Raw genomic sequence first — 10,619 nt, 5'->3', positions numbered from 1 at the left:
AGTATCTTAAGGACAAAGAAAATTTTTTTGTTGAATATGATCCGGAATATCCAGTGAAGTATGCGATCTTCATTACAGAAGAAGAATGGGTTGCTTTTGTAGCCCAAAGAAGAGACGAAAATTTCAAGAAAGTGAGTGCCACAAATCGCAAGAGAGCGTCAAATCCCACGTATGCATACAAAAAAGGGCGTTTGGGATATGCACGCTTAGAGGAAAAATTGTAAGTATACAAAAATGCTACGATCTTATTAATTGTCTCAATGTGTTATAATTGATTATCTTATTATTTGTGTCAATGCGTAGTTAGACGAGACGAAAAGTGACGCAACATCACTTCCGCCACATGTTTTGTGGAAAGAAGCTCGTGTGGGAAAGGATGGAACTGTTAGGGATGACGTTCAACATATTTATGATGAATGTGTAAGTAGAACATTGTGTCTTTAATTAAATCAAAAGTTTAATAATATATAATTAATTTTTTTATCTCCACTAATAATTTCCGATATGTAAATGAATTTCAGGAGACCCTATCTCAATCGATAAGCACAGCTGAGGACCAGGAGAACAGGAGCGTACTTAGTAGAGCACTAAATGTTCCTGAGTATCCCGGTCGGGTGAGGGGTAAAGGGCATGGTTGTACTCCAACTTCCTTGTATAAGAATCCAAGGAGAAGAAATCCTAGCAATCAAGAAGTGATGGAGACGTTGCAGGCATTACAAGCGCAAGTTCTTCAATTGCAAAAGGATAATGAGAGATATAGGTGTATGGAAAAGTGCAGTTCACAGTTGAAAGAAACTAGTGAGAAAGCCAGTATCAATTGTCAAAATAAATTTCCCGAGGTAATTATATATGTTATTTTGAAATTAAAATAGCACATTTATGTTAATTGAAATATATACACATTAAAAGTAACATATTTATTATTGGTTTAGGGCATTTCATCTTGTCAGCTATACTTATCGTCACCGACTTATCGCCTAGTTGGCAAGGGAAAAGTGCACAACACTTCGGGAGATTTACTTCACCATAGACCGCTCCCGGATGGACACCTTAAAGTATCGGTTGATGTTGTATTAGATAAGGATGCGTTGCTACCGATACCTGACATTGTTTCAGAGACAACATTGCTGCGAGATGCAATAGGATCATTTGTTGCATGGCCCTTGGATCTCATTTTCATTGATGATGAGGTATGTTGAATTCAAAAACCACTATGAATCTTTTAGTATTCAAATGTCAATTCTGAACCGTTAAGTTAATTTTTTTTACATGGTAATTTTAGACGCCTACAAAACCCGCATCTAAGGATAAAGGGATTTTGCGGCACAACGAGTCTGTTGCATCACAAAAAGAGGTATATTGAAAGTGTTAATTATATGATCCGAATCAAAAAATGCATGATTTTATAATTTACCTATGTTATATGATTTATAGGTATTTGCTCAAGGGTCACAACAACTGAGCCAGAAAATTGGTAGTCGACAGAAAAACAAAAGGGATCTTCCAGTGACTTCTTTGCCAAAAAAAGGTGCTTTTGTGCCTCGATACCAGATATCTCTTGAAACACTTGTTGACTCATCAGATATGGCAACAGCTGGTGCTATTCGCTTACTGGATATGGAGGAAGATATCTTTGGTTATTCATGCACTGAAACAATCGGAAAAGAAGATCTGGAACATATTTTTCGGCATCAAGAATTAGGCGTCGGTGTTATACACACATACATCCGGTAATCCGATCTATATATTATTTAATTACTTGAACAATTTATTTACACATTTCAATAAAAATAGTCTAATGTTTATTATGTTTTTATTGAAGGTTCTTGTATGACAATTTCATGCGCGGGAATGATCAATTGTCAAACAGATTCCGTTTCGTGTCTTCCTCCCTGGTCAACAAAGCATTAATTTGTAGGGAACCGGATTCATGTAGAGAGTACTTAGTCAAGAGATTCATGGCCAGCAGTACAAACAACTTGTATCTTTGGCCGTATAATTCAGGGTTAGATTTTAATTCTAAGTTTATTCTAATCTTTAATTGTTTCTTTTACGTAAAAAATTTCCATATAAACTTTTGTTTTAATTTATAGGTGTCACTGGTTGTTGCTTGCTATTGATCCTTTAAAAGAAGTGGTATATTTTCTGAATTCGATAGATGGTGAATGGACAAATTATCCGGATATGAAGCAATTAGTTGATACGTAAGTGAGACTGTTCTAAATATTCGTGTATATTTATGTGAGATTGTTCTAAATATATGTTTTTATTTTGTTAGATCAATAAAAGTGTTCCGATCTCAAAGACAAGCTCGAGTACCACGTACTAAATCCAGCAACATTACGTGGATAAAAGTGCAGGTACTTTAATTTTCACAATTTTGCTTATAATAGTGATGCTACTTGATAAGAAAAGATAACTATACATTCTTATTTATTTTTCTATGTAGTGTCCTCTACAGCGCAACGGTATCGATTGCGGATACTTTGTAATGAGGTTTATGAGGGAAATCATTAATATGAATCAAATAGAGATTCCAATCACGGTATGGATTTATAACTTAGGATTTGTTTTAATATTTATCGAATATTTCATATTATTTATTACTTTTAACTAAATCATGCATATTATGTTTTGTTATGTAGTACTTTGATGAATACAAGTGTGCTCATTACACGAGACTGCAGTTGGAACAAATCAAGGAGGAATTGTGTCAATATTTTATTGAGAAAAGATTAATTAGTATATAATGGTTTCAAAATAACATGAATACTTTGATGAAGAATGGTTTCTGGTTGGCAAGTGTATAGTTCTTTATATTTTTAACAGATTAGTTATGACTCCAAATAGGCCGTATAACATATTAGTTTTGACTTGTGTATAGTTCTTTATAATTTTAGTGATATCTTTAATTTCATGGATAGATTAATGTGTTCATTCTTGTGTTGGTTTGCTTTAAAAAATTACAAATGCTTGAATTATGACTCCAAATGTGTTCAGTGCCTATCTATCCTTGTGTTGGTTTGCTTGAATTATGACTCCAAATGTGTTCATTCTTGTGTTGGTTTGCTTGTGTTGGTTTAAAAAATTACAAATGCTTGAATTATGACTCCAAATGCTTGAATTAGAGAGGCTTGATTTACAGGTTTATGGGATTATTCCCAAAAAATATTACAGGTTGAAATGGTAGGCTTAAACTGAAGGCAGCGTTTTGTTATTTTACTAGAGGAAAAGACAGCGCTTTTTAGTAAAAAGCGCTGCTAAAGGTTGTCAATAGAGAGCGCTTTTTACTAAAAAGCGCTGCTAAAGGTTGTCAATAGAGAGCGCTTTTTAGTAAAAAGCGCTGCTATAGGTTGTCAATAGAGAGCGCTTTTTACTAAAAAGCGCTGCTATAGGTTGTCAATAGAGAGCGCTTTTTAGTAAAAAGCGCTGCTATAGGTGGTATATAGACAACCTTTAAGAGCGCTTTTTACTCAAAAGCGCTGCTAAAGGTTGTCAATAGAGAGCGCTTTTTAGTAAAAGCGCTCTTAAAGGTTGTCTATATACCACCTTTAGCAGCGCTTTTTACTAAAAAGCGCTCTCTATTGACAACCTTTAGCAGCGCTTTTTAGTAAACAAAAAGCGCTGCTAAAACCTATAGCAGCGCCACCTACGGCAGCGCTTTTAAAGGCCAAAAAAAGCGCTCTCATAGGTCTTTTTTGGCGTAGTGATTATAGAAAGAGGAAGATAAAGAGTCATCAATGGCGAAAATCCCTTGAAGATGATGCTCCACCTTGATCTACTGCATTTTTCAGTTTCTAATTTGTGTTTTGCTGTCAAAAATCAAGTCCCACCCTAAAAAAATCACTTTTTGAGTGGCCCTACACGTATGAGGACCCTCATACGCGTATGGAAAGAAGATGCTCAACTTCTTCTCGTTTTCTCCTGCTCATGCATTTTTGTCTGGATTCTTCTCTGATTAATTTCCTCTTGATTCTTCATACCTATAAACACATGAAACACTACATCAAACGTGTAAAAATAAATCAGGAACTATAAAACCTCAACAAATCAAGATATAATAAAAATGTAATAAAATAGGTCTAAATTATTGCCCAAACTCATAACAATTCACCTGCTTTTGACATTCAATTGACAATAAAATTAACATAATTGGTGACTGATTTGTAAGACGTATGGCCTAGTTGGAGCCATACGCGTAAGGCTATTGTAGCAGGGTATTCGTTACCACTAGAGATATTGACTAAATCTAAGGTAAACCATACAAGTCGAGTCGCCACCGCACTTCTACTTATCCAAAGGAATGGTTAGAAAAACGAACAAAAACCTAAAAGTTTTATCGAATCAAAAACTAGTAAAAATGTCAGAGATCGGGGTAAGGGGGTTGGTTATGCAATGGGAAGGTTTTAAGCACCCAAAACATCCTAGGTACTCCTAGGGATAACTCAAACCTAATAGCTAAAGGTTATGAAAAAGTTTTGATTTAAGAAAGTGGCCATTGAAACCACAAAAAGTATTTGAATGAGTTATATTTACCAATGAAAAGTATTTACCAAATATGGTCAAAGTTGACTTAAAGATTCAATTCAAAATAAGTGTTATGAAAAGAAGTTTGAAAATCAAAAGCATAAGGCTTAGGTTTCTAATGTTTGAAAACAAGTGTTAAATGTTTGCACAAAAAGTTTTGGCTTGGGTTAGAGTGGAGGGAAGAAGAAGAATGGCTAAAGTCCTAATCATACAAGAGATGAAGGAGAAGAAACAAGACCACAAATGGAGTTCCTCTCTTGAGATCATATTGATGATCCAAGTAGCTCCCATCCTTTGGAATATGCAAGCAAAATAAGTGTAAGCTCAAGCAATCAATATAATCAAACAAGCTCTTAGAAGATCCCCAATGTCTCTTGTATCTTTCACTTTGGATGAACATGGCAATGGTTCTTCAATTTGGCTCACATAGGATTCACCTAGCACAAAAGCACACAACATCAAAAGGTTCCATGAAGCAAATCAAGAATGGACAAGATTGAGTTTAGAGGTTTGGTCTTTCTAGTCCATCTTCAACATTAAGGTCCTTTACTCTAATTTGCATAGGGAATATCCTAGAAACTAAGTCCATTTGTCCATTTTTTGCATTTGGTCTACAACAATCAAAACAAAACACAAGCACAATGATATATACACAATTATGTGCTCAAGTGAGCAAAAGGCAAATTGCATTAACATAAACATGTGCTCAAATGAGAAAAGGAAAAAGCAAATGAATAATATGTACAAGAATAGTAAATTGCATAAATGTAAAGAGCAAGAATTAAATGTTAATGGTTAATGGTTAGTATTAGAGTTAGTGCGCCATAAGGCAATTTAGCGCTATGTTAAGCAATCGTAATTGGACTTATGTAAAAGTCACAACTATCTGAGTCCGGCCAATAATAATGTAGGCAACAACACAAGTTAGAGGTCTTGATTAGTGAATCAAACTCCAACAACTTGCCATGCCAAAAAAGAAAATGAGAAATGATCTTGTATTAATTTAGGTTCTTTGCATGATTTAGGAAGCAACCTATCCTTAATGCAAAGCCATTCACTTGATCCATGATCAAGATGAATTAGATTTGAACCAACGAAGATTAAACCTCCATGTATCAATGCTAACCACCAATCTTTAACTCATTGATCAAAAAGAAAAAGAAGAAGAAGAAAAAGATGAAGAATTAAAGTGCATTAATGGAAATAGAATGAGATAATCAACAAGCATTGACCAAAGATAAAGAAGATCAAGGTCAAACAATAGAAAACAGAAGCAAAATGAAGATTAGAAGTCAAGAAACAAATGAAATATTTTTGGCATTTTTTAATATTAAAATAAAACTTGAATTAAAATAATAAAGAAAGGTCAAACTTCAAACTCACTTCAAATCAACTTTGAAAAGTCCAAGTGAATTATCACAAGTTCAACAAGGTCAAACAAAGTTTGACAAAAAAATTCAGCATTTTTAGAGGTCAAAAACTATTTTAAATCAATTAAAATGCATAAAAAATAACCTAATTGAACTAAAATCTCAAATAAATCTCAAATCAATTAATAAATTGATGAGAATATTTTTCATAGATCTATCATCATTCAAAGAGGTTGGAAAAATATTTTTGTATTTTTTGGATATCAAAAACTATTTTAAATGAATTAAAAATAACCAAAAAAGAGAAAATTACTAAAAAATATCGAATGATAAAATAAAAAATATTAAAAATCACTTTTAGAAAGTAGAAATTAAAAGGAGAAGAATGAAATTGGTCCCATAATTTTTGGACCAATAATGAGAGAGATATGAATTTTTAAAAAGAAAGGGAATTAAAATAATAAAATGAAAATAAAAATCAGAAAATAGAAATTGGAAAAAGCGTGAGCCGTCTGATGATGATTTATTAATTGACATGGATCATCACACGGCTAAGAAGCGCGTGTTCACCATATGCCTTGGTCAGCTGAGTAACACATGGCCATTAATGAAGTCATAACAAAGGACGCGTGAGATTGAATCTGGAAACATGAACACACGGTTCTGATTAAATCTGGAGACCAGACGGTGGCCAGCGCCACAGTCTTCTCCGGCCAAGCTCTGGCCAAGTCAAAAATTGCAGAAATTAAAATGGTAACCAAATGGCACGATCCAGGCATCAATCGAGAGCTGGGGTGATGTACATCACCCCTGTACCACTCAAATCCATTCTAGATCTCTATGTTGAGAGAAATCAGAAGTGGAAGATTTGTGGTGTTCATATGAACTTCATGATTTTCAAAAATTAAAAGCACAACAATCTTGCCTCTATGCAGAGGATTTTAGATCACACAACAACAATGAGAATTAAGCACTATGCAAGTAGATTCGAAGGAAATAACAGTTGGTATGAACCTTTGATTTGCAAGGCTTTGAGTCACAATTCTTGGATGCTATTGCTTACAGTTGACACTAGAGATCAAAGAGAAGAAGGTTTAGGAACTTTAAGATCTGAAAATTGATCAATGAAATCAAAGTTCAGATCTAATTTTTTTTGAAGAAAAGAGAGTTAGTTCCTTTAGTGATGGCTGGGATTTCAGTTTAGCAGCAATTGGGGCACCTTTAGGTTGAAGAAATGAAGAGCATTGGCCTTGTATTTATAGGAGAAGCAAGCTGAAATGCATTATCAAAATGCTTGCATGAATGGAAAGGGCCTCCATGCATGGGCCTGTACAGGTGCATGGAGGGCCCAATTCCAACTGGAATTGAAAGCTGATGCATGATGAAAGAAAAATGGACGTGCAGATTGGACTGTATTAGCTCATGCAAGGAAAATTAAATGATCTTCCAAAATTGCACTATAATATTCAAGTCTTCGAAAATGCTATGCCAAATATGGAAACACCACCTTATGAGTAATGGTTGGAAAGCTTATTGCATAAGGATCATTTGTTATGTTGATCAAAACTCCATTTGGGCCTTGGAAATTGATGAAAATTGGACATGAAGTGTAGGGTGCAAAACATGCATATGTGAGATTTTCAAAATTGGCCAAAGTTCAAGCCCTTCTTTCTCAATGATACAAGCTCCAAATGACAAAATCTTCAACATGAAAGTTGTATATTTTTTCAAGGAACTCAATTTGGACCTAAATTTTGCATCATTTGGATTTTTGATAAAGAAGTTATTGGCACTTGAAGTTGGACTTTTTCACATTTCAATGCATTTGGTCCAAAGTGACCTATAATGTTTTGCATTATCACATGTATTTATTTTGAGATTTTGAAATTTTGCTCAACATAACATTTGACGTAGACATCCTAATATTTCCAAATAATTTTATTCCACCTCAAAATCATGAAAAATGAATGAGTTATGTTCTTGGGAAGTTGACCCAAAATTAGAGTTTCAGTCAAAATGACCTATAATGTCTTGGAATGGATGATGACTTTCCAAGCTTCAAATCAATTTTTGATGAACATGAAAGTTGTTCATATAGTCTTTAAGAACATTTTTTCTCTTGGGTTAATCTCCATTTGGCAAACACATCAAAAGTTAGGTCTCAGTGTATTTCAAAATAGTCAGATGAATTGACTGATCAACTTCTCAAGTCCAAACCTCATATCTTAATGAATTGATGATTGAGGACACTCAAATAAGTTCAAATATGCATGAAATGATGAATTAAGGAACTTCCCTTGATTGTATTTGACCATGGGTTGAGGTTGCTTCATGAGCAAGGCAAAATTGATGAACAAATGAATTAGGGTTTCCTTGGGAAACAAGCCTCAAACCCTTTGATTTGCTTTGATTAAAATGATGAATTGAGATACTTGGGAGGCATATTTTATGGATGATAGCTTTGGGAACCATTTTCATGCTTGCTTTCATCTTCAATTGGCCCTATCAATGCACATAGGATCTCCTAGAAGCTTTGGACCTTGTGACTGCTCAAGCTACAGACAAGAGATGTTAGTGACATATTTTTGTGCTTTTGGTTAGTAAATAAAATGAGAGAAGCAATAATATACATTTTAAGCATGCTTGGTGATCTCAAACCAACTCACAAAGGTTCCCCTCAAAGGTAAAGGAACCAAGATGCTTATGATCCTTGAGGCAATGCAAATGTAATGTTATGATACCATGAGGGATCTTAGGGTCAAAATTGGGGTCTTACAGCTATGACCTGCACAGAGGGCGTAAGTTGGTTGGCCCCATACATGTAGGGGCCTTCCCATATGTGTATGGAAAGAGACATATGTGTATTCTACCTGGTGGTGTTGGGAGGCCATACGCGTATGAAACACCTCATACGTGTATCGGCAGAAGATACTCATTTTCTTCTCTTTTTCTACTGCTCATTCATTTTTGTCTAGATTCTTCTCTGATCAAATTCCTCTTGATTCTTCGGACCTGAAAACACATGAAACACTACCTCATGCGTGTAAAATAGCTCAAAAATAATAAAACCTCAGTAGATCAAGACCTGATAGAAATCTACTAAAAACATACCGAAACTAATACAAACTAACAGTAATTCTTATGCATTTTTGACATACAAATGTTGATAAATCTAACACAAATGGTGAATTATCACAATCCCAAAATTATCCTGTTTCTTGCCCTCAAGCAACTTTTAGCACAAAAAACATCATGTCACTAGTCATGAACTGAACAAAGACTTTAAACCCATACCTCTGAGATTTTCCATGATTCCCCTATGTTGCTACTTTTCGTTTGGCCTGATAATTGAGGTTGAATGATCGAACACACCTACACTTGTTGGTATTGTTTCTCCTGTCAGCTCCATTCACACTCTCACTAGTTCTCTCATGTGTTAATGTATATACACTCAAAATTCATAGTACGCAATACCATAGCATAACCTTACATAAGCTCTCTTTCAATTATCAAATGCATAATACACACACTTTTTAAGGTCTTTTCAAGTTGTAATGGGGCCTGGGCTATGGTGAGATATTATATGGATAAGTGGGATAATTGTTCAAAGTCACTCCGATCGTTCTTTTCACCATGTTTATTCCAAAGTATCATTGTTGGAATTTCTCTAGACTTTAATTTTTCTTGGGTTATCCAACTTTGTTTCCTTAATTTTTGGATCATTCTTGGATTTTTTTTGGCATCCAACAAAGTTCTCCTTTAGGTGGGTGCTTTTATTTGAAGTTGATTTTTCAACCTTTTTCTTTTTTCCCCAGATGCACTCACCTTATTTGCATTGCTTGCTGCACATCTACCCCAAACTTAAAGGTTGATATTCCTACAGCAACCCCAAACTTAGAATGAAACACATATCGAAAAATAAAACAAAAAACTCTGAACATGGTAGGGAAGTGTTTATGCAGGTGGCTAATTATGTGGTGAAATCACAAACATGAGGTACATGTTCAAATTGGGTTAAAATAATAATAATAATAATAATAATAATAATAATAATAATAATAATAATAATAATAATAATAATAATAATATATAGGATGGCTAGAAAGGCTTGGGGCTAATAGAAACAATGTGCCTCAGTGTGTGAAATCATGCAATGGATATCACAAAAGAGAAAATGCAAGTTCTAGATAATAAAAACATACATGAATACTCTCTCTCATAATGAATATTGTGTTTGTTTTTTATGTCCCCACCATGTTGGTAAGAGCTAACAGTATCCACATTACCTTATATGTGATGCAGCTTCACACTCAGTTCAATAATCTTGCATCCCTTTCATCAGAACTCCAGAAAACCACATAGAATCATTTCATAGATATCACAATTGATGGGTATTGACATGTATAAGGCATCAAAAACTTTCATCTGGGTGATCTATGACAATCACTCATGCTAGCAATCATCACTTAAACAAAGAAAACATAAAATGAAATTACTAAAACAAAACTGATATAATATTCAAATCATAGTTTGGGATAATACATCATAATTGAAATTACAAAAATAGAAAATAACACCAAAACTAAACAAAACAAAAACAAAAATGACATAAGAAAGAAAATAAAACTAATCCTCGTCCTCTACTCCTTTGTCAAAGTTGATCATGGTGTTGGGTCTCTTTGGTACAAAAAGGCAGATATAAGGGACATCTGGCCCTGTGTG

General features: G+C 34.2%; 1 protein-coding gene across 1 annotated transcript; it reads left to right on the top strand.

Annotated features, from left to right (window-relative positions):
- The first annotated feature begins 298 nt into the window (after positions 1-298).
- Positions 299-10,259, top strand: LOC127095589 (uncharacterized). The gene is made up of 10 exons (XM_051034259.1): positions 299-420; positions 522-839; positions 933-1,190; positions 1,283-1,354; positions 1,435-1,730; positions 1,823-2,005; positions 2,094-2,204; positions 2,279-2,360; positions 2,450-2,545; positions 10,200-10,259. Exons 2-10 carry the CDS (start codon positions 696-698, stop codon positions 10,257-10,259), a joined length of 1,302 nt encoding a protein of 433 aa, XP_050890216.1. The 5' UTR covers positions 299-420; positions 522-695.
- The last annotated feature ends 360 nt before the right edge of the window (positions 10,260-10,619 follow it).

This window comes from Lathyrus oleraceus, chromosome 6 (genome assembly GCF_024323335.1).
Source record: "Lathyrus oleraceus cultivar Zhongwan6 chromosome 6, CAAS_Psat_ZW6_1.0, whole genome shotgun sequence".
Classification (NCBI taxonomy): Eukaryota; Viridiplantae; Streptophyta; class Magnoliopsida; order Fabales; family Fabaceae; genus Lathyrus; species Lathyrus oleraceus.
Note: the sequence above shows the minus strand (reverse complement) of the source record. Positions and strands in the feature narration are given on the sequence as shown.